The sequence below is a fragment of the Salvelinus alpinus genome, chromosome 11, assembly GCF_045679555.1.
Source record: "Salvelinus alpinus chromosome 11, SLU_Salpinus.1, whole genome shotgun sequence".
Lineage (NCBI taxonomy): Eukaryota > Metazoa > Chordata > Actinopteri > Salmoniformes > Salmonidae > Salvelinus > Salvelinus alpinus.
This window is the reverse complement of record NC_092096.1, coordinates 51,014,316-51,037,401: the sequence shown is the minus strand read 5'-3', so window position 1 is coordinate 51,037,401 and position 23,086 is coordinate 51,014,316. Positions and strand designations below refer to the sequence as shown.

Here is a 23,086-nt window from a genome sequence, read left to right as displayed (position 1 = left end):
TCATAGTAATTAATAGGTAGCATTGATAGTGACATTTTAATTAACGAAATTGACAAAAATAGTTCCTTTTTCATTTTATTACCCAAACAAAGAATCTGGATTTTTTAAATTAACAATACAACAGTCTACCTATCCAGGATGAACAAAAAGAGAAAGGATAGGGGGTAGGAAAGGAGAGCGGGTAGGAAAGGAGGGAAGAAGAGAGAGGGAGGGAAAGCGACAGTGTGGGGTTTGTGAGTGTGTCTGTGTGTGTCTGTCTGTACAAACCCCCATTAAAAAAAGGAATTGGAAAACTGAATATTGATATCTGCCCTCCAAAAATGAACATAAATCTTTCAACAAATAAACTGCGTCCAAGAAGATAAAGAGCAAGGGAATAGATGGATTGTGACAGAGCGATGGGGAAGGAGGAAAGGAAAGGGAGTATTCTTAGTTTTCACAAAGTCTTATAAAACGCTTGACAGAAGATACTGTATATCATCGTCACTGCTTACTAGATCTATTAGTTCAGAAACAATTTACCAGAAAACCAATGGTTTGCAATAAAAAAAACTTTCAACACACATATATACCTGGCCCCTGAAAACAGGGGAGTTAGAGTTGCCAAAGGAAAGGAAGGAGGAATGAAGGAATAGAACAAAATAAAAAAGATGGATGGAGTTTGTCGGTTGCCAGGTACGATATGCCCATTTTAATCAAGACACTCAATGCCTAATACAAACGCATGGGGGTGCTACCTCTATATACACATTGTATAGTGTGTGTTTTTATGTGTGTGTATGTATTTTTGTTTGAAAGAAAGATGAAGAGGAGTGACAGAGCGAAGATGAATGGGAGGAGAGGGTGATCGAATTGACAATGTTTTGGCAGTGTGTGTGTGTGTACGTGTCTGGTGGTGTAATCGTTCAGTGGCGCCGTTTCTTCTTGCTGCTGGGGGGCGGGGCTGACGAGCGGCCCTTTCTCTTCCTATTGGCCGTCGAGGTCTCCTCCGCGTCCTCATAGTGAGACTCTTTGTCCGCTGAGGGAGAGGAGGAAGAGGGAGACTTGTCAATACCAAACAATTTGCAACCGATTTCACAGCCCCTTTTCATTATGTGAAGTGTGTCAACAACATATAAAAGGTCAAAAGTGTCATGGGTCGTTGAATCAAGAATTTCCAATTCACATTGGATAACAAAGTATTATTTTCCAGTATTCCTCAGGCTTTTCTATACCAGGAACCAGCAAGCAATAGTACCTCTTGCTTCAGGAATGGTAAGCTATGATTCTCTCCTTGGGGGACCGCTTACATTAAAATGGGCATGTAGTAAAGTAGACTCACCTTTCCTGGCCTCCTCTTCCAACTCGTCCCAGTCTTTACCACTCTCCTCTTCACTGCCCAGCGATGCACTGTAGTCTGAAATATACACACACACAGTACTAAGTCTCTGTATGTGTTTGTATGCGTGTCAGACAGTGAGTCAACGCAAGTGATGTGTGTGCATGTGTGTCAGTAAATGTGTGCGTAACTCAACATGATTCGTTACCATTACCAGAGTCCTCGCTCTCTGAGTCATAGTCTTCATCGCTGTCTTCCTCCTCTGCCTCGCTCTCGTCTGCCGAGGGGTTGAATGTCTCATCTTCCCCTGACTCAGAGTCATCCTCCGCTCCCTCCCCCTGAAAGAGACAGATGTCAAGCATCTTCATTTTAACACAACACTGCATGTTTTCTGTCTTGCAATAATAGCTCAAATCACACACACGCTCCACTCACACCAGTGTTAATTTCGTCAACAATAACGAAAATACTTGTCAACAACCTATTTTTCCTGATGAAAACTAATGACGATAACAAGATGAGATGCCCTGGATAAAAAAAACAAATTACTTTTCATTTTAGTTGACAAAAATGTAACGAGAATTCAATGTGAGACTAATGGACATTCAATTTGACATGAAGCTCCTTTTCATCTATTTTGTCCAATCATAAGCATGCATCCCTTTGCAGAATATATAATGCAATCCTCTCATTGGCCGATAATGTCTTTCTGTTGAGCGGGCTGATTGAGAGTTGACCTGGCTCTCCCACACTCACAGCTCCCGGTCGCTTCAAATCACTCTCGGACTCTTTTTGAACTGGTGCGCAATTGTAAGGAACAATTAGAAAACATGTCTTTAAAAGTATTTTTAGGACATTTTTGCTCTGATCACATCAAAAGCTCTATTTTTCCATGTGCGCTGTTGTTATTAATGTGTGTTGCGGTTGCTTTTTTCCCCGATTGGAAAAACTGCTGAATAAAGTACAGTATTACTTCTGGCATTGTTGGAAAGCTCATATTCTCCCCTTTCAAGGAAATCACTGTTTACCCCCCTCCGACAGTTATGATGGGGAGAAAAACAATTTAGCCTTGATTTAACCTGTAGGCTTTATATCCTATATGGTTAAATATGGCTGGCATTTGTTACAATTTTTCCAGCTAAGGTATACGAGGCAATGGTAGGCCTAGTTGGACAAGGCTATTTGAAAGTACACATGATGCAAGTAAGAGGTCAATATTAATTATTTAATGGAAAATATGCACTGACTAAAATGTGACCAAAACTAGACCACAATTGTCCAGAGTTTGTGTCACCTCATCACCAAAACTAACGATGGAAGAAATTACTAAAATGTGACTTAAGACCAAAATAATTATTATATATATTTTTTTTTTTTCACAAATCAAATTTTATGTCACATGCGCCGAATACAACAAGTGTAGATCATACCGTGAAATGCTTACTTAAAAAGCCCTTAACCAACAGCGCAGTTCAAGAAGAGCTAAGAAAATATTTACCAAATCAAATAAAGTAAAAAATAAAAAGTAACAAAAACGAGGCTATATACAGGGGGTACCGGTACCGAGTCAGTGTGCGGAGGTACACGTTAGTTGAGGTAATTTGTAAATGTAGGTAGGGGTGAAGTGACTACTTTGAGACTAAGACTAAATCGAAAATAGCTGCCAAAATTAACATTGGCTCGCTCGCTCACACTCCCCTCACCTCACTCTCCGGGTCTAAAAAGGACCAGCCCCCCTGTTCAAAGAAGCCCTCTGGATCGTCCACTATAGTCTTCATGATCTTAGTCCAGTTCAGAGACTGGACCCCCTCTGTGTACTTGATATCACAGGAACTGGAGGGAAGACAGCACGAGAGGGGGGGGGGCAGAGAGAGACAGGTTTTTAAAGTAGTTATTCTTTTTAGGCGTAACACTTGGTAAAACTCTGCTAAAACACATATCAATTGAAAATCTAATTCCTTTCCCGAGAAACTCCCCAAAATTCATTCGCCGTTAAAAGGGACAAGACTAAACCATTAAAATATGGCCATAAAGAGATTTATTGATATATGACGTTTAGCAGAGCGTCTTACCGATGTGCTTACATTATTCGTATTGGTAACCCAAGTGGGAATTAAACCCACGGCTCTAGCATTGTGAGTGCCACACTACCAACAGCCACACGGAACCAATTGACTTACTTGAGCCACTCCTTGATGGGGTCCAGTGAGTTGACGGGCACTGCGTTGATCATGGTGACCTTCTTGCTGTAGTCCTTGTAGACGATGACCACGTCAAAGTTCTTCAGGTGGAACTGAACACGCTCAAAATGAACCAGCTCCACCTCATCCAGAGTCACCACGAACGGAGGCTGGAGATGGAAAGGAAGAAAACAGGAGGAAAGGAAGAAAACAGGAGGAAAAGAGAAGAACACATATACTGCTGAATGTCCCTTTTAGCCTCAACTTTAACCTACTGAGGATTTGATCTGTAGTAAAAGATCTGCCTTAACGCCTAGCTTTGTTTAAAACACATGGTGGAGAATGTAAGCAGTATTGCTGACAATATCAGTGAAGGTGAAGTATTCATATGTGCTGTAGTATTAGTAGTAGTATTCATATGTGCTGTAGTAGTAGTAGTAGTAGTAGTAGTAGTAGTAGTAGTAGTAGTAGTAGTAGAAGGCACTCACCCACTCAGTAGTGTTACACAGGGAGCTGGATGTGGGCTGCAGCAGGCAGGTACTCCTGTAGGGGGCACCCTGGAACCTGAACACACACAACCATTCAGTAAATGTCCTCAACAAGTCTGATATTCTTCGAACTTTAACACCGTTTTATACAGTTTATTACTTGAACACCCAACTCCGTGCTTCCCACCCCTAAAGCTAGAATCCTCAATTGAAACAATTACAAAGCGGACATCCTCCTCTGTTTTAGTAACAAGCTGAGGGGATGGGCCTGGAGAAATGTAAACACCAGACCTGAGCTATTAACCAAAATTAGAAATTTACCAACATCAGTTCAAGTATTTGAATTCCATTTAGTTTGGTTGTTTTCTGAGCTCAACGCCCCGTTTCTCTACAGGACATATGAATTAGAGGTTGACCGATTATGATTTTTCAACGCCGATACCGATTATTGGAGGACCAAAAAAAGCCGATACCGATTAAATAGGCCAATTTCTTAAAATGTATTGTAATAATGACAATTACAACAATACTGAATGAACACTTATTTTAACTTAATATAATACATCAATACAATCAATTTAGCCTCAAATAAACATGTTCAATTTGGTTTAAATAATGCAAAAACAAAGTGTTGGAGAAGAAAGTAAAAGTGCAATATGTGCTATGTAAGAAAGCTAACGTTTCAGTTCCTTGCTCAGAACATGAGAACATATGAAAGCTGGTGGTTCCTTTTAACATCGAGTCTTCAATATTCCCAGGTAAGAAGTTTTAGGTTGTAGTTATTATAGGAATTATAGGACTATTTCCCTCTATACCATTTGTATATTGCTAGTGTAACAGTATAGCTTCCATCCCTCTCGGGAGTTGATAGGCTTGAAGTCATAAACAGCGCAATGCTTGAGGCATTGCGAAGAGCTGCTGGCAAAACGCACGAAAGTGCTGTTTGAATGAATGCTTACGAGCCTGCTGGTGCCTACCATTGCTCAGTCAGACTGCTCTATCAAATCATAGACTTAATTATAACATAATAACACACAGAAATACGAGCCTTAGGTCATTAATATGGTCAAATCCGGAAACTATCATCTCAAAAACAAAACGTTTATTCTTTCAGTGAAATACGGAACCGTTCAATGGCATCCATAAGTCTAAATATTCCTGTTACATTGCACAACCTTCAATGTTATGTCATAATTACGTAAAATTCTGGCAAATTAGTTCGCAATGAGCCAGGCGGCCCAAACGGTTGCATATACCCTGACTCTGCGTGTAATGAACGCAAGAGAAGTGACACAATTTCACCTGGTAATATTGCCTGCTAACCTGGATTTCTATTAGCTAAATATGCAGGTTTAAAAATATATACTTCTGTGTATTGATTTTAAGAAAGGCATTGATGTTTATGGTTAGGTACACGTTGGAGCAACGACAGTCCTTTTTCGCGAATGCGCACCGCATCGATTATATGCAACGCAGGACACGCTAGATAAACTAGTAATATCATCAACCATGTGTAGTTATAACTAGTGATTATGATTGATTGATTCTTTTTTATAAGATAAGTTTAATGCTAGCTAGCAACTTACCTTGGCTTCTTACTGCATTCGCGTAACAGGCGTGCTCCTCGTGAGGCAGGTGGTTAGAGCGTTGGACTCGTTAACCGTAAGGTTGCAAGATTGAATCCCTGAGCTGACAAGGTAAAAATCTGTCTTTCTACCCCTGAACAAGGCAGTTAACCCGCCGTTCCTAGGCCGTCATTGAAAATAAGAATTTGTTCTTAACTGACTAGCTGACTTGTTCTTAACTGACTTTTTTAAACTGCAAAATCGGCGTCCAAAATTACCGATTTCCGATTGTTATGAAAACTTGAAATCGGCCCTAATTAAATCGGCCATTCCGATTAATCGGTCGACCTCTAATATGAATACTACTACTACAGCACATATGAATATTATTACTACTACAGCACATGCGAATACTACTACTAATCATAGTTAAGTGCAAAAAACTTGGTAATTAACGACAATGACCAGAATCCATTGCGCCTACAGCTGCCTGTTTTCATTGGTTCTTGCCCAGGCAAGCCTGTGGGGCCGGCAGGCAGACATGTAGCGTAACCACTGTCAAATTCATAAACAGAGCTAAAGATGCACCATCCAAGATCCATCCAAGATATCAAATTTATAGTTTTAAACATGTTCTGAGGCTATACAGTTTGTTTACAAACACTGGAGTAAAACAAGCTTATATTTTAGGTTCTGATGGGGCATATACAAGTTATATGGATGTAGCACATACACCCCTACTCAAAGTGCCCTACCCTGCCAATATCCCTCAACTCTCCCTCCCATCCCCCCTCCATAATTATAATAATAAATGCCATTTAGCAGACACTTTTATCCAAAGCGACTTAGTCATGTGTGCATACATTTGAAGTACATTTACTCAATCCCTCTCTTACCCATACACTTAGACGGCAGATCTTTGTATCTGTCCATTTATGGCGTCTGAGGACATGGGCAGTGCCATCGAGGCTATATCCATTTTGAAGTAGTCATTTTCTTCTTCTACTCCTATATGCGCTGGTAAACAAACCGAAAGGGTGCATACTGCCACCTGGAGTGTGTTTTAAAAGGTATAAAGCCAAGGTTGGCGATTTATTGCCTCCTGCAGTTTATGGAATGTTTGCTCACAAGTATAATTGATTGGCTGACCCCAATAGGAAGTCGCACCCAGTTCACTACTTTAAAATGGTGGAAGTCCTCAATGGCACTTTGTCCATGCAAAAAGGAGTTATTTCCAAGCAGCGATGTCATCTCTCTACACTCTTACCCGAGGTCCCGGAAGGGCACTTCGAACTCGAGCTCCTCCTTGGTAAGGGTCTCCACCTTCTCGATGAAGTTCTTGAAGGCAGACTTAAGCTTGTGTCTCATCTCCCTCTCCATCTGCTCGGCGTACAGGTCGTCGCGGTCGTGCATGTGCTGGTGCTTGCCCAGGTCTGTGGTGATCTCACCCACCTCTGTGTAGAACTGTACATCCGTGTGACGCTTCTTACCAAACATGATGGCGTTCTGAAGGTGGACGAGGGGGATAAGTCAAAATGGACGCACAAATACACACACACACGCCAAAATCAAGACCCCTCCAAGTGCCACCGGCTTTTACAGGATCAGACATGAACTAAGCCTAAGTTTATCACAACACACAAACACAGCTAGGTACCTTGAGGTGGAAGTGCAACACGATGATCATCTCTCCGTCACAGGGCTGGAAGAGGGAGTGTTTGATGTTGTTGTAGAGGATGTCCACTTTGTCCCCACGGACGGACGTGAAGCGGAAACCTGGACAGACATACACACGTTATTAACCAGGTGCATTGATAGATAATACATTCTTGTAGTCTTTTACAGCAACAATCTGATCTGGGGAAAAAAAACTTTCCCTTACTACTCTCCTCCACTCCCTCGATCCCAGAGTTCCAATTATACATAAACTCTTGCTCAAAGTCTCTTGGAGGGACTCACAATTACATTGTAATTTGAACTCTGCTCCTTTCCTCACCATTGGTATGGGCCTCCAGCGACCCCTGCATCCTCTTCTGGGCGATGTTGGGCCTGATGTAGAGGTCTTTGAGTTTGGGGTTGGAGCGGTTCAGGTTGATTACCAGCGAGTCCTGCTTGACGATGCCCTCCTTCTCCTTCTCCTCAGCCTCCCGGGTCTTGTAGCGCTTCTGCACCTCCTTGATGATGCGGAAGGCATTCTGGAGGTTGGTGGACGGGACCGTTGGGTCGCCTGGCGCCTTGAGGTTCGACGCCCGGTACGTACTGCGGGGGGGGGGGAAACGGTTAGACATAGCAGCAGTTGGACACAAAGATGAATACATCAAATACACATATGTACACACAGGGTCTACCCAACCACCTGCTTTATATTTGACAACAGTGAAACCTACTACAGTAAATGGGTGCGCACACATATGTTTAATTTCCTCCTTACATTTCTTTGACGAAGGTGGCGTCAGGGTTGGGGAAAATGTTGCCCTCGTTGCGTCCCAGAGAGCTGCCGGGAACGTAGAAGTTTATCCTCAAGTAGGTCCAGTCTCCTTCCACCGACGAACTGATGTTCTACACACAAACAGACAGACACACAAACGTGGAGAGATGGACACAGAAATGCCAAGTTTTTCCTCAGATAGGTGGTGTCTCAAATTCGGTCGAATTGTGTGTGAAAAGAGGTCACAGAAATCCAAATGTGCATTTTGTGAGTGAACGAGTGAGTGCACAATATTAGAGTGTGTGTCAGGTACCTTGATGGTAGCGATATGGAAAGGGGTGGCGATGCCGAAGACAGGCATGACGACAGTCTCGTATTTCTTATCGATGAAGATCTTCATATCTCGAATGTCTTTCTCTCGAGGCATCTGAGAGCCGTTCTTGTAGGAGACATTGGACTTTCTGGACCTAGAGGATAAAGACACAGGGAAATACTTAATTTAATCATTCAATTCATTTGGGACCACCACACATTTTTGGAAAGTGCATTTACATAAAAACAGAGAAAGTGAAATAATTAATAATTTAATATAAATCATTAATTTAAAATGCTTTTAGACAGTCTGAAGCACACAGACATTGTTCAGAAAACTCAAATACAAATGTTCTACCATAAGCCATTTAGACAAACAAAACACCATAAATCCCCATAACATAATTCCCATCCCCATTTTTCAATCTCTCCCCAATTACACACATTCTACCACCTCTCCTCATCCCTCCATTCCACTCCTTTATTAACTCTAACCAGCATCCTCCCAGCTCCCTCCTTCCAAACATCATTCCATCACCTCCACTCCACTTTCCCCTTGTTCACTCACTTCTGCACCTGTTGCTCTCCTTTCTGTTCCGTCAGACGTCGCTTGGCCTCCTCGTTCACCTGATTTGCCAGCTCCTTCTGGTGAGCCCGCCTCTTCTCCTCCGCCGTCATCTCGTTCTGACCAATCAAATAACAGTGTTCCTCACAGTCTGACCAATCAAACAGCCTTTATCTCATACACACAAACCTGAGATGGTTTAAGTACAGTGAATTTCTCTCAAGAACACAGACAAACACACACACACCCTAGTCCTGTCCTGAAGTAAAGCTTGTCCACGCGCTCCCTTCCCCAGTAGCTCCTCTGCATCGTCTGCATCTTCCTCCTCATCCTCTTCCTCATCGTTCTGAAGAGAACAAACAGTGTTTTATAGATACACTTTTTATTTTCCTTTATCAAACAATGAGTAACATAACATGTCAACGCAACAGTTTAAGAGGGCAAAGAGCCCTAAAAGAAACATTCTAATATATGAAATAGATGTGCATCTTTCAGGGTTGGAGAGGGACAGAGTGAAACAAGAATCAGAGAGAGACGGTGGTCATCTTTCGTACCTTTAGGAAAATTCCAACGTTCTTTAACTTCTTCTTGACCGGTGTGAGAACTGTGGCTGGATCATCCTACAAGATACGCAGACATTTTAAAGGCACACACGCTGAATGTTTGGAGTGTTTTTTTTTTTACTACTGTAAATGTGCTTATATCAGATATAAAAAATTATATTAACAGAACTACACGTTTGACTCTGTAAAGACTTTGTAAAAATTAAACAAAAGTGTGTGTGTGTGTACCGGTTCCACTATACTTCTGAATACCAGAGGTCCTCACAAGAATAGTAAACCAAGGAAAATTATAACAAGTGAGGATATGTTGCCGGTCCTCACAAAAACGGCTATTTTAAGATTAGAGGTTAGGGTTAGAATTGGGGTTAGGTTTAGGGGTTGGGGTTAGGAGTTAAGGAAAATAGGATTTTGAATGGGAATCAATTGTTGGTCCACAAATAGTCCTTACAAACGTGTGTGTGACCCCTACTTTGTTGAGTTGTACAGAGTCCTATGAACAGGGCATATGTCTGCTCCTTTTCCCTCTCATTCCGCCACCCACCCACCCACCCTTATCCCCTCTCCTTCCTCGTTGAGCTTCAGTCTCCTATGAACAGGGTGTATTTCATCTGCTCCCCCCCATCCACCCCACTCTCTCTCTTCTACCTCGTTGATCTGTACAGAATCTCCTATGAACAGGGCGTATTTCATCTGCTCCCCCCCATCCACCCCACTCTCTCTCTTCTACCTCGTTGATCTGTACAGAATCTCCTATGAACAGGGCGTATTTCATCTGCTCCCCCCCATCCACCCCCCTCTCTCTCTTCTACCTCGTTGATCTGTACAGAATCTCCTATGAACAGGGCGTATTTCTTCTGCTCCTCCTTCTTCCCCTCCTTATTCACCAGGTCAGCGAAACCCAGGCTGATGCTCAGTACCATACCTAAAAACACACACACGTAACGCACACAGTTATGAAAGCGTCCGCTCTACACACACACACACACACCACTTAAAATTGCCTCTCTCTGAGACACACTACCATGCCTACAAAGTAACCTACTCCTACTCAGTAAGACAGTACAGTGACTTGATTTCTCACCTTTCTTCAGTTTGTACTGGTTCTTGCTGTTCAGGACCAGGGAGCCCTCTCTGAACTCTATCCCCATGGCAAATCTACAACAGGGAGAGAGAGGGGCCGCACAATAAACATATGGGCACATGGGGAGCCTGTGTCAGAAGTTAAGAACGTGTGTGAGAGACAAAGAGAGACAAGGGAGTGAAAGAGTGTGCGCGCATGCGAGAACGAACGGGTGCGTGTCGCGGCGCGTCCTACCCGAGGTTCTTGGTGAGTTTGGCCGCCAGGTCTGGTTTCTCCTTCTTAACGTAGTTCAGCACGGCACTGTACGCGTCACAGATTTTCACACCTAGAAAGAACAAAGGTAAGAATAAAGAAAAGGTTAGGTTACGGCAACCACGTGTACCCTATCCCGCAAACACACTCCCTCTCATCTACAGCCCTCTCTCCTCTCGAGGTGTTTGAGCAGCTCCAAGCGGATGTCCTTGCATCTCCCCCATCACACACACACTCTCCCTCCACCCTTCACCCACCATGTTTGAGCTCTTTGAGCAGCTCCTCCTCCACCTGTAGCAGGAAGCTGTAGTTGTCCTGCATCTCCTGTGGGGGGTCCACCATTAGGGTCCGGACCAGGTTGGAGCAGTAGGACTTGTAGCGGATGCCCATGGCACACGTGATAGCCCCGAAGTGCATGTGGTTCTTGTCACTGTCATAGGGAGTTAGAACAGATAAGAGGTCATACTGTTTTAGACAAAGTCTGCTGTGACAGGTTATGTACTATTTGATACAGGTCCTTGTGTCTTTCTGGTCAGGAAAAGGGGATAAAATGAAAGATTGACGACTTTGCAGTCACAAGTCAGTTAAGCGGCAAATTGCCGATTGACCTATTACCTGACGACGCTGAACTTGAGGCTGTAGTTGCCCCCGCTCTGTATAATAGGGGGGTAACACATCTCCACTGTCGAGGGGTCTGCTCCCCCGAGGTACTTCTTCTCCTCGATGGCCTTCTCCACAGACTCAGCCAGCTTACTGTGGCGCACCTTCTGTTAGGGCAGACAGATGGGGACACACTGTTAAGAAAGGAAAGGAATAGAATGGATTCAAAACAATTTGGACGTAAACTGTTAAGCTTACATCTATGTTTGCTGTATGATGTTCTTTCAGGCCAGTCTAGCCCGGTTCCAATACTTTGAAAATGCATCCTTTCTTCCTAATTTGAAAGATAGCACTGATCTGACATGACTCGATTGGTGAAAGCTGGTGTTGGGCCAGTGATTACTCCAAGGGAGAAAGGAAGGTAGGGAGAAAGGAAAGAAGAAAGGAAGGATTTTAAAAGTACTCAAACAGGACCTAGATCTTCTCTCGTGCCCTTCCTTACCTCATCCGCGTCTACGATCTCCATGACCCTCTCCTTGAAGAACTTAGAGTAGACCTCGCTGGTGACGGCTGCAGCTTTCTTCATCAAAGCCAGCTCCCCATCCTCCTTCACGGCCATGGTGTAGGCCACTACCGCACTGATGTCCACCTGGGAAAAAAGAGGGGGAGGAAGGGGTTAAACTATATGAGGATCCACAAACCAATGAGTAGCTACTTGTGCATTACATGCATACAAGCACATCACAGACATATCCACGGGTCGGATTTTCGGCCTGCTAACACACACCATCATCCCCCCTTCCCTCTATCCTCCCTCCCTCCCTCCTTTCTCTCACCTTCTCCAGGCCCTCAGCAGTGATCATGTCATTCCAGCTCTTCATGTACTCTCCGGGGAACTTGTCCTTGCTGAACACACCTACAGTCTTGCCCTCCTTACTGGCCCTGATCGCCTCCATCATCTTCTCAAAGTTAGCCTTGTTGCTTTCGTTCTGAGGGGCGGGAGAGAGACAGAGGTGTTTGAGTGTTATACCAACAAGCTTGAATACATTCATGTGAGCACACACACACAGGCTTTCCTCTCACACAAAAACACAAGCGCTCACAAACATGAGCTGACAAGGGCTCTCTCTCACACAACGTAGCAATTACAAATGGCTATGAGACTTAGAACAACCACACGGACTTGATGTGTCACATATTACAAAGGACAGGCATGTCGGGGAAAGATGCATCAACACTGACAGCCAATCAGTGATAGACCATGCCGAGTCTACCAAGCGGTGCTTACCTTTTCCCTGACGAGCAGTGTGATTGGTGGAACCCCATTGGCGTTCTCGTTGCCCTTGGTGACAGCCACCTGTTTAAGAAACTCCACCTTCTTCTTGCTGGCCAGGAAGATGATCTTAGACTCACAGAACACCATGATGGTGTCAGTTAGCTCATAGCCAAACAGCCATGTCTTCAGAAAAGAGGAAGGGAAGAGAGGAGGAGAAGAGCATACATGTTATTCTCTGAAACGATTGCTTATGCTGGAGTAGGGCTGGGCGATATGGCCTAAAAATCATATATAGATTTTTTTTCAAACTTATGGTTTAATGTTCTCTCGAAATAAGCTTTGTCGTACAATTAAAGGTCAAATACACTGCATCTCAAACAGTCAGGAATAACCTAATGAATTCAGGGCTTGCAAAAATTCTACCTAGGCTAAATATAAGCCTTCCACAACCATAAGACCCACTTTTTGTAAAAATTTTACCAGAACCATGACATTCACTAATAATGACTTAACTTCTTGTAGCAGGCATTTTAGACAATGAACACAGCTTTCAAACAGGTAGCCTAGTGGTTAAGACCGTTGGGCCAGTAACCGAAAGGTTGCTGGTTCGAATCCCCGATGTTGTGTAGCACGCGCCAGATGATCTAGTTACAGTTTGAAATTCACAAATAAATGTTTGCCAGCTAGATACCCTAGAACTATTAAGTTAAGTCTAAAATGTGCGAAATGCTCCGCATTTGTGCATTTGGATTGATAGCCAACATGAATTATCTAACTAAGTGCTTAGCTTCTTCCAAAATCAAGCTTTGTTTGGTATCAGGAGAGAATCCCCTACTGGATCAAGATCCTTGCTGTCTAATATTTGTTTTGTGTGTGTGCAGCAAACTGTGCTTTTTTTATTTACTTGTATAACTTTGAGCTGGGATGTCTGTCCTGCAAATACTTTAGGTCAGAGACAGGTGAAATGCAACAACCTCTCCCTCAATGTGAGCAAGACAAAGGAGCTGATCGTGGACTACAGGAAAAGGCGGGCCGAACAGGCCCCCATTAACATCGACGGGGCTGTAGTGGAGCGGGTCGAGAGTAGAGGTCGACCGATTATGATTTTTCAACGCCGATACCGATTATTGGAGGACCAAAAAAGCCGATACCGATTAATCGGACGATTTTTTGTTTGTTGTTGTAATAATGACAATTTCAACAATACTGAATGAACACTTATTTTAACTTAATATAATACATCAATAAAATCAATTTAGCCTCAAGTAAATAATGAAACATGTTCAATTTGGTTTAAATAATGCAAAAACAAAAGTGTTGGAGAAGAAAGTAAAAGTGCAATATGTGCTATGTAAGAAAGCTAACGTTTCAGTTCCTTGCTCAGAACATGAGAACATATGAAAGCTGGTGGTTCCTTTTAACATGAGTCTTCAATATTCCCAGGTAAGAAGTTTTAGGTTGTAGTTATTATAGGAATTATAGGACTATTTCTCTCTATACCATTTGTATTTCATTAACCTTTGACTATTGGATGTTCTTATAGGCACTTTAGTATTGCAAGTGTAACAGTATAGCTTCCGTCCCTCTCCTCGCTCCTCCCTGGGCTCGAACCAGCAACACAACGACAACAGCCACCATCGAAGCAGCGTTACCCATGCAGAGCAAGGGGAACAATTACTAGAAGGCTCAGAGCGAGTGACGTTTGAAACGGTATTAGCGCGCGCTAACTAGCTAGCCATTTCACTTCGGTTACACCAGCCTCATCTCGGGAGTTGATAGGCTTGAAGTCATAAACAGCGCAATGCTTGGCGCACAACGAAGAGCTGCTGGCAAAACGCACGAAAGTGCTGTTTGAATGAATGTTTACGCGCCTGCTTCTGCCTACCACCGCTCAGTCAGATACTTAGATACTTGTATACTCAGTCAGATTATATGCAACGCAGGACATACAAAAAAAAGTTTTTTCTTTAAACATTTATAAAAATAATCCGATTAATCCATTCCGATTAATCAGTCGACCTCTAGTCGAGAGTTTCAAGTTCCTTGGTGTCCACATCACCAACGAACTATCATGGTCCAGACATACCAAGACAGTTGTGAAGAGGGCACGACAAAACCTATTCCCCCTCAGGAGACTGAAAAGATTTGGCATTGGTCCCCAGATCCTCAAAAGGTTCTACAGCTGCACCATCGAGAGCATCCTGACCGGTTGCATCTTCGCCTGGTATGGCAACTGCTCAGCATCTGACCATAAGGCACTACAGAGGGTAGTGCGAACGGCCCAATACATCACTTGGGCCAAGCTTCCTGCCATCCAGGACCTATATAATAGGCGGTGTCAGAGGAAAGCCCATAAAATTGTCAGGGACTCCAGTCACCACAGTTATAGACTGTTTTCTCTACTACCGCACGACAAGTGGTACCGGAGTGCCAAGTCTGGGACCAAAAGGCTCCTCAACAGCTTCTACCCCCAAGCCATAAGACTGCTCAACAATTCATAAAATCGCCACCTGACAATTTACATTGACCCCCCCTCCCCTCCCTTTTATACACTCGCGTTTGTTTGTTACCTATGCATAGTCACTTCGCCCCCACCTACATGTACAGATTACCTCAACTAGCCTGTACCCCCGCACACTGACTCGGTACCGGTGCCCCCTGTATAAAGCCTCGTTATTGTTATTCTTATTGTGTTACTTCTATTATTACTTTTTATTTAAATAAATAAATATATATAAATATAATAAATATAAATATAAATAATAATATAGGTAAATATGTTCTTCTTCTTGAACTGCACTGTTGGTTAAAGGCTTGTAAGTAAGCATTTCACGGTAATGTCTACACTCGTTGTATTTGGCGCATGTACACATCGTTAGCATTTAGTTAGCATTCTCTATGGGATTTTACACGTAAGCATTGCTACCCTTCGGATTATAAAGGCTCAGCAGGGGTTGGGGGAAAAAGACCAAAAAAACAACACCCATTGTGTTCAGTGCCGTTATTACAGTACATCCCTGTATGGCACAAAGTTTGTATGAAGGTATGAGAATCTGGATTCCACCCAAGCCTCGTTCAGATACTGAAATCAAATGGCCTGCTTTATTTTTTAGAATGAGTTGACAATTCCTTCTATAAATTGTTTTTAATAGTTATTGCACATTTATAAAACACAGACTTGACAGCTAGTATAACAGTCTTTGGCTAAAATGCTGCTAGCCGTACGTGGTACCGCAATGCCACAAACTGAGCATACATTTTCCAGAATCAATGTTCAGTGATACTCCCATTTTCGTGGTGTCGGCTCTGCGCGCAATTTGATGAGTTGAGACAAAGGGTATCATTATAAAGGTTAACTTCTCCATTACAGTCAAATGATGTCTCAATGTGTTTCGGTGTCCATAATATGACCCATTCTGTTGGACTAAATCTCAAATGTAAATAGTGAGTTGAAACCGCTTGTCAGAGAGGAAGAAGTGATCTCTCCATCTTTGTTGTTGTGAGTGCCAGGGGGAGGGGCTTGGTGTGTATGTGTGTGTAAACAGAGAGGAAGAGCCGAAGTGAGAGGTTTCACGCTTGCCAAAATCTGTCAAAAATAAGCCCTACGCATTAATGGGTTTATTTTGGATCTAAGCTTGTTGCCTGCCTTGCCGCCGTCGGGACAACGACTCCAATTGTTAGGGCAGAGACGTGAGCATCTCATCGTTATATACAGATATCTGGTGTAAATGGGAATGTGCAAAAAGCACACAAGGAGCGAAGGAGACGAGACCAAGAAGACGACAAGAGCTCAAACGCTCATTAAAACAAAAGTATTGCAGAAAAAGATCAAGTAGAATTAATCAAGTTATATATATATATCACCCAGCCTTATGCTTGAGTGTAAACTAGCTATGTTTCGTCATTAGACAAGTCATAACACACATGCGCGCGCACGCACACACGATTTAAAGTCAGACTATGCAACAAGTTGTCAAGGAGCCATATTTTCCTGACCGGACCCAAATGACTCCAGGCCCCAGCTACAGCCTACAATTGGGGTCCAGAGTTTTCCCTGATCAGCTCACACAGTTAGGAATAACTCCAGGATAGGGGTAAGGTTCATGAGTTTTACCTGCAGGGCAGTGGATTTGGCGTATACAATCTCCTCGTCCACACCAACAGAGACCACCATGGCATCCACTTTGCCAAACTCATCTTCTCCTTTCTGATAGAGAAAAATAACAAAATACATCATTGATTATTAATACAGGAATGTTTTACATAGTTCTAAGTTAACCAATGAGCAAAAAGGTACAGCTAGCCACAGTTGTGAGTTTTGGATGACAAGTTGCTGGTTGTTCTTTTTGAGTGCAGGTGTTAAGTACGGAAAAATTGCTAGCAAGCTACAACCTAGCTAGCTAACCAGTTAAGAACAAACTGAAGTTTATAGCCATCTATTGCTATAGATACAGTAGTATCTCAATGTTGCTAGAGAGCAAGTTGCTAGCTAGCTTCAAATGCAGGGGTTGAGCTTAATCATTGCATGCCCCAAAAATAATAAAAGTGCACTGTGCACGTAACAAATCAATGCCGTGGCGCGATAAAAAAAAAAGCTAGCTATTGCGCTAGCTTGAACATGTTGATGTTTGATAGTTATAGGGCCGGCACCAGAACGAATCAGTTGGATGGGCATTCACATTTTTTAAATGGGTTTTATAGTAAAGACATAGTTTAACTGTAAAAATGTATTATGTTTTAATATGGCATGAACACAACTAGTCATGACGTTTTCACCTGATTGTCAAACAAATCACTTTAAAAAGCAGGTTACCTTCGCACGTTCGTCAAAAATAATTCCAGCATCCGAAGTGGCTGAAACTATCTCACCGGAGAAAGCATCCAAGGGAGCGAAACACGCCCCTCTGTTTTACTATAAATAGCCCATGTATCTGATGCTGTCTGGTCAAAAAGAGTACGACATGTCACTCTTTTTGTCCACACAGCATCAGGCTACACATTGAGACAGAGGGCCGCTGTTTCGCTCGCTCAGATTAGGGAAGTCGAATGAATGGGCTGCTGCACAGTCACTATGGGAGCTCTTTCTAGAGCCCCTGGTTAAAATTGTGCATAAGAGCATCTCTAAAATGGTTAAACTAGTGAGAAATGTTTACTATCATCCAAAATCAAGATAATTATTTCGCCATGGGCCTCCCTAGTGATCTAAGGCACTGCATCACAGTACTAGCTGCGTCACTACAGACCCTGGTTCAATCCCAGGCTGTGTTGCAGCCGGCCGCGACCGGGAGAACCATGAGGTGGCGCACAATTGGCCCAGCGTCGTCCGGGTTTGGTCGTCCTTGTCCCATCGCGCTCTAGGGACTCCTGTGGCGGGCCGGGCACAATGCACGCTGACAGTCGACAGGTATACGGTGTTTCTTCCGACACATTGGTGCGGCTGGCTTCCGGGTTAAACGAGCACTGTCTCAAGGAGCAGTGCAGCTTGACGGGGTCTTGTTTGAGGACGCACGGCTCTTGACCTTTGCCTCTCCTGAGTCCGTACGGGAGTTGCAGCGATAGGACAAGATTGTAACTACCAATTGGCTATCACAGAATTGGGGAGAAAAAGGGGGACATTTATTATTATTAAATAAATAAAAAGAAAATAATTGTTTTTTTGCCATATGTAATTCATTTATATTATGCTACTTTCCATGTCGACAGTACGTGTTACTACATTACACAAGATGACGTTTTGACCACTTCGAATTATGGGGGTTATTACACATTCTTTTTACCTCAAATGGCACTGATCATTCGGGCGGTCTCTCTAAAAAGTCGCAGGCCACCACAGGAGGTTGGTGGCCCCTTAATTGGGGAGGACGGGCTCATGGTAATGGCTCAAGCGGAATAGGTGGAATGGTATCAAATACATCAAAACACATGGCTCTGAGGCCATTATTATGAGCCATTCTCCTCTCAGCAGCCTCCACTTCTGGCCACACACCAGTCAAACTATCACTTAAATAGAAGCCAACTGTTGTCTCTGTTGATATCCTATGGCGGGTCGTGATTCATTGAAGTTAACAGAAAAAGTGGTTTGTTCCCTTTTCTGTGATGCCAGCCTCCTGAAATCAACATCCGCCATTACAAAATATAGATATAAGCCTTCTACAACACCTTGTTCTATTTCAGCGTGATATCGAGAGTTCCTCTGTCCAGTGTCTGTTCTTTTGCCCCTTTTAATATTTTATTTTTGATTGGCCAGTCTGAGATATGGCTTTTTCGTTGCAACTCTGCCTAGAAGGCCAGCATCCCGGAGTCGCCTCTTCACTGTTGACGTTGAGACTGGTGTTTTGCGGGTACTATTTAATGAAACTGCCAGTTGAGGACTTGAGGCGTCTGTTTCTCAAACTAGACACTCTAATGTACTTGTCCTCTTGCTCAGTGGTGCACCGGGGCCTCCCACTCTTTCTATTCTGGTTAGAGCCAGTTTGCGCTGTTCTGTGAAGGGCGTAGTATACAGCGTTGTACGAGACCTTCAGTTTCTTGGCAATTTCTCACATGGAATAGCCTTCATTTCTCAGAACAAGAATAGACTGACAAGTTTCTGAAGAAAGTTCTTTGTTTCTGGCCATTTTGAGCCTGTAATCGAACCCACAAATGCTGATGCTCCAGATACTCAACTAGTCTATTTGAAGGCAAGGTTTATTGCTTCTTTAATCAGAACAGTTTTCAGCTGTGCTAACATAATTGCAAAAGGTTTTTCTAATTATCAATTAGCCTTTTAAAAGAATAAACTTGGATTAGATAACACAACGTATAACACAACGTGCCATTGGAACGCAGGAGTGAAGGTTGCTGATTATGGGCCTCTGTACGCCTATGTAGATATTCCATTTTTTTCCAGCTACAACAGTCATTTACAACATTAACAATGTCTACACTGTATTTTTGATCAATTTTATGTTATTTTCATGGACAAAAAAAAGTGTTTTTCTTTCAAAAACAAGGACATTTTTAAGTGACCCCAAACTTTTGAACTGTAGTTTATATTTACGTTTTTAATATATCAAACTGTTTCTGCATATTTGGTATTAGGAATATAAAATGGGGCTTTCAACATTAATTTCCAATGGGGTATTATACTTAAAAATCAGGTAACAGCTGCTGAATGAGATTTATTATTTTTTGATATACCAGACATCTCCAAAACGGTTTTGCCCTGCCTTCTCAGATGCTTTATCTGGGATTGATGTGTCTTTCTTTCAGGGAGTGTCTCAGTCAAAGAAATATATTTTATTTGGATGGGCAAGGAGCTACGGTAGGGCGGGCAAGGAGCTACGGTAGGGCGGGCCATGCACCCTAAGGCCCGCCCTGGATAGTTGCTGTCTGGCTAGCTAGCTAGCATGTTTACTGATGCTAGTTAGCCATGTGAACAAGAAGCAACTAGTTAGTGAAGATAACCAGTCAAAAAAGCCCATGGTACTTTGGCATTGTATTTTGGTGCCAATTTTAGATGTGCAACCCAGAATATTAATTCAAAATTTGCTAGCTAGCTAACGCTGGCTAGACTGGCAACGAGCTAAAGTGGTTGTGCCACACACAGTGCCAGATACTGGGAACTGACTGGCTGGCTAGCTAGCTAGCTACGCTAATTAATAGATAACTGCCTGACTTGGTGAATAATATACAATGCAGAATAAGTGGCAATGTTGTAGATATCATTTTTAGGATGTTTAAGATCTCCTGAATGTATTAAATCCACAATAGTGTTTCATGCATGTAAGTCTACCTATATCATCAAAGTGAGGCCTTCCGCTCATTGTTGGGGGCTTTTTGCGCTTCTGTGCAACACCACCATGGCACTCACTCATGCCGAAAACAAAGTCAACCACGCACTTCAAAAACGCGGCTATCAGCCAGTATCAGCATCTAGGCTGGAGGATGATTTTACGAGTTTTACCCACACCTATACAAAAAAAATTATCGTTTCAAACGTGCCGTTTACCTTCCAATTGCCATATAAGCGCTTGATTCGGCGGTAGTACGCTTCCTTGTCCAAGTTTACCGCCATAGCGAGTCTTCTGCACCTTCAAACTTCAGCTCCTGGCTTCTCAGAGTAGCACAGGCCGGATGAGTGTTTGCTGTTTCACGCACTTTCCACGCCTTGAAACCTCTCTATCAAAAGACACTCTTCCTTCCTCCTCGATGTATGGACGATGGTTACGTTCAATTCTTCCCAAGATGTGCCTCTATGGCTATGTTGCTCAATTAAAAAAATCGCCAACAAATGTTTACATTAGATACACGTTTTGTTAAAAATCGATATTTTAAGTAAAAATGTCAAATTCATAATTTTTCTTGAGATGAATAATTGCATAACATCTAGCTGTTTGTTATCCACACTGGTGCCACGCATAAACGACTCGATTATAATTAATACCCCCCACCTTCTCCGTTTTCTCCTCCTTCTCTCTCCCTCCCTCTTCTTGCAGTCTGTCGAGCACTTTACGTGTCAGATAGGTCAATTCCAATACTCAGCCTATATCTCGCAAGCACATTATTTGGATAAAATAATGCGACATGTTTATTATATAATGGTGCACTAGTTTATATGACACACACGCATTCTTGGTTTGCTCCCGTTTTCCTCTGGACCGCCTGGATTTCTATCTTTATTCGATGTATAAAAAATAATATCGGTGTATTAAATAGTTGGATGGGGTTTTCAATTTGGGGCATTTCATGTATATTGTTAGATTGTTACAGTGTATCATTTCATTGTTTTACATTACTCGACAGCGCCTCCAGAACTACATCTGAATTCCCACCTCCAGTCGGATTGTGCCAGAGACCATGCGCCCCCCCACTACTGTATATTTTCCCGCCACCTCCAGAATTCGAAATTCCTAAACACGTCACGCTGGAAACAAACGTTTCATTGCACAAACATTTAAAACATCTTCTTACGGTTGGAATGAGATGTGCATGGAAGGCTCTTGCAAATAGTTATTTATCATGGTGATAAAATCATAATCTTTAATAGATTAGATTATTTTTTACATTTTAGGGATATAAACCAAAATTCAAACCAAAAATATTACGTTCTGATACATAAAACATTAAATTTTTCCATAAAACATTTTAATCACCATTAGGAGAACAACCTTTTCATTCATTTGTTTTTGCTTTTTTTTTATTATTTATGAACATGTTTGTGCAATTTTTGTTCTGCACCCATAATATACTGACGATGACAACTGGTAAGAGATTAGAAATCAGAACCCATCATTTCTCTTTCACTAATCCAATGCCAAGCAAATCTATTGATGCACGTGGTGAAACCATATAAAAAATAATTACTATTGTACAGAATTACGATTTAATGAAATAATTATATTATCTCTATGGGTAAAAGACTGATATTGCTTATTTACACGTCACTGCCATTTTCATAAAGCATCTCAGAGTAGAAGTGCTGATCTAGGAACAGTTGTCTTTTAGATAAAAAATGAATAAGATTACATATGTCAGCAGGGGACATGATCCTAGATCAGCACCCCTACTTAGAGACGCTTTATGAATATGGGCCCAGATTGAGATTAAACAGGAAAAAAATTATGAGGTTGCGAAATCAACAAAAGAAAATCCTTTCCCCTACTGAAATAAAAGTACAAACTGGTTAAGTGTTACTGTGTGCATTGTTTAAATGATTTTATGTATTTTCTTTCAAATAAATTTTTCCAAATCTTATTTCACCACATAACGGTTTTTCAAAAACAAACTGTAAACCTGAATGTTCCTAATATGCATACTTTAAAGGAGAGAAGCCTTCCCATTCAACGGGAATCATTTTCAGTATAGAACAACCGACAGATAGAAATATATTATATGAAATATATGTAGTACAGACATGCTTTTGTCAGGTACTAGAGAAAGGAATCATGTCAGTTCAATACATAGCATTGCTATCTGCAACGTTCATAATGTTGCACACTCCTGAACACAGCCCAGAGGTTTATTTTAAGTCAAACCCGGTCCCCTGCTCCGGAAACCAACTGTCTTAACCATTAGACCGAGAGGAAATTCCTACTAGGGCTGAGGGTGACACTGATTTTAAGTTGCAGGCAGGGCTATCAAATCACAATGCATGATTTACAGTGCATTCGAAAAGTATTCAGACCCCTTGACGTTTTCCACATTTTGTTACGTTACAGCCTTCTTCTAAAATGTATTCAATTGTTCCCCTCCCCCATCAATCTACACACAATACCTGATAATGAGAAAGCAAAATTAGGTTTCGACATTTTTGCAAATTTATTAAAAATAAAAAACAGAAATATCAAATTTGCAAAGGTATTCAAACCCTTTACTCAGTACTTTGTTGAAGCACCTTTGGCAGCGATTACAGCCTTGATTATTCTTGGGTATGATGCTACAAGCTTGGCACACCTGTATTTGGAGAGTTTCTCCCAT

The 23,086-nt window shown here is 42.2% G+C and overlaps 1 protein-coding gene across 3 annotated transcripts; it reads right to left on the bottom strand.

Moving 5' to 3' along the window:
• Nucleotides 1-62: 62 nt before the first annotated feature.
• On the bottom strand, nucleotides 63-21,101 carry LOC139534333 (FACT complex subunit SPT16). 3 transcript variants are annotated; one of them, XM_071333394.1, is made up of 24 exons: nucleotides 20,619-21,101; nucleotides 16,743-16,835; nucleotides 12,641-12,811; nucleotides 12,189-12,341; nucleotides 11,855-12,001; nucleotides 11,368-11,519; nucleotides 11,010-11,182; nucleotides 10,735-10,825; nucleotides 10,501-10,574; nucleotides 10,229-10,341; nucleotides 9,411-9,476; nucleotides 9,104-9,202; nucleotides 8,860-8,975; nucleotides 8,293-8,446; nucleotides 7,983-8,110; nucleotides 7,548-7,810; nucleotides 7,209-7,327; nucleotides 6,819-7,057; nucleotides 3,987-4,062; nucleotides 3,499-3,668; nucleotides 3,022-3,151; nucleotides 1,527-1,656; nucleotides 1,322-1,396; nucleotides 63-1,018 (listed from the first exon to the last, which is right to left on the bottom strand). In XM_071333394.1, the coding sequence occupies exons 1-24, from the start codon at nucleotides 20,682-20,684 to the stop codon at nucleotides 906-908; spliced, it is 3,111 nt and encodes a 1,036-aa protein (XP_071189495.1). In that variant the 5' UTR covers nucleotides 20,685-21,101; the 3' UTR covers nucleotides 63-905. The 3 variants fall into 3 exon arrangements, with proteins under 3 accessions (XP_071189495.1, XP_071189496.1, XP_071189497.1); XM_071333395.1 differs by having other exon boundaries at nucleotides 1,533-1,656; XM_071333396.1 differs by lacking the exon at nucleotides 20,619-21,101 and adding an exon at nucleotides 20,403-20,485.
• Between the last annotated feature and the right edge of the window lie 1,985 nt (nucleotides 21,102-23,086).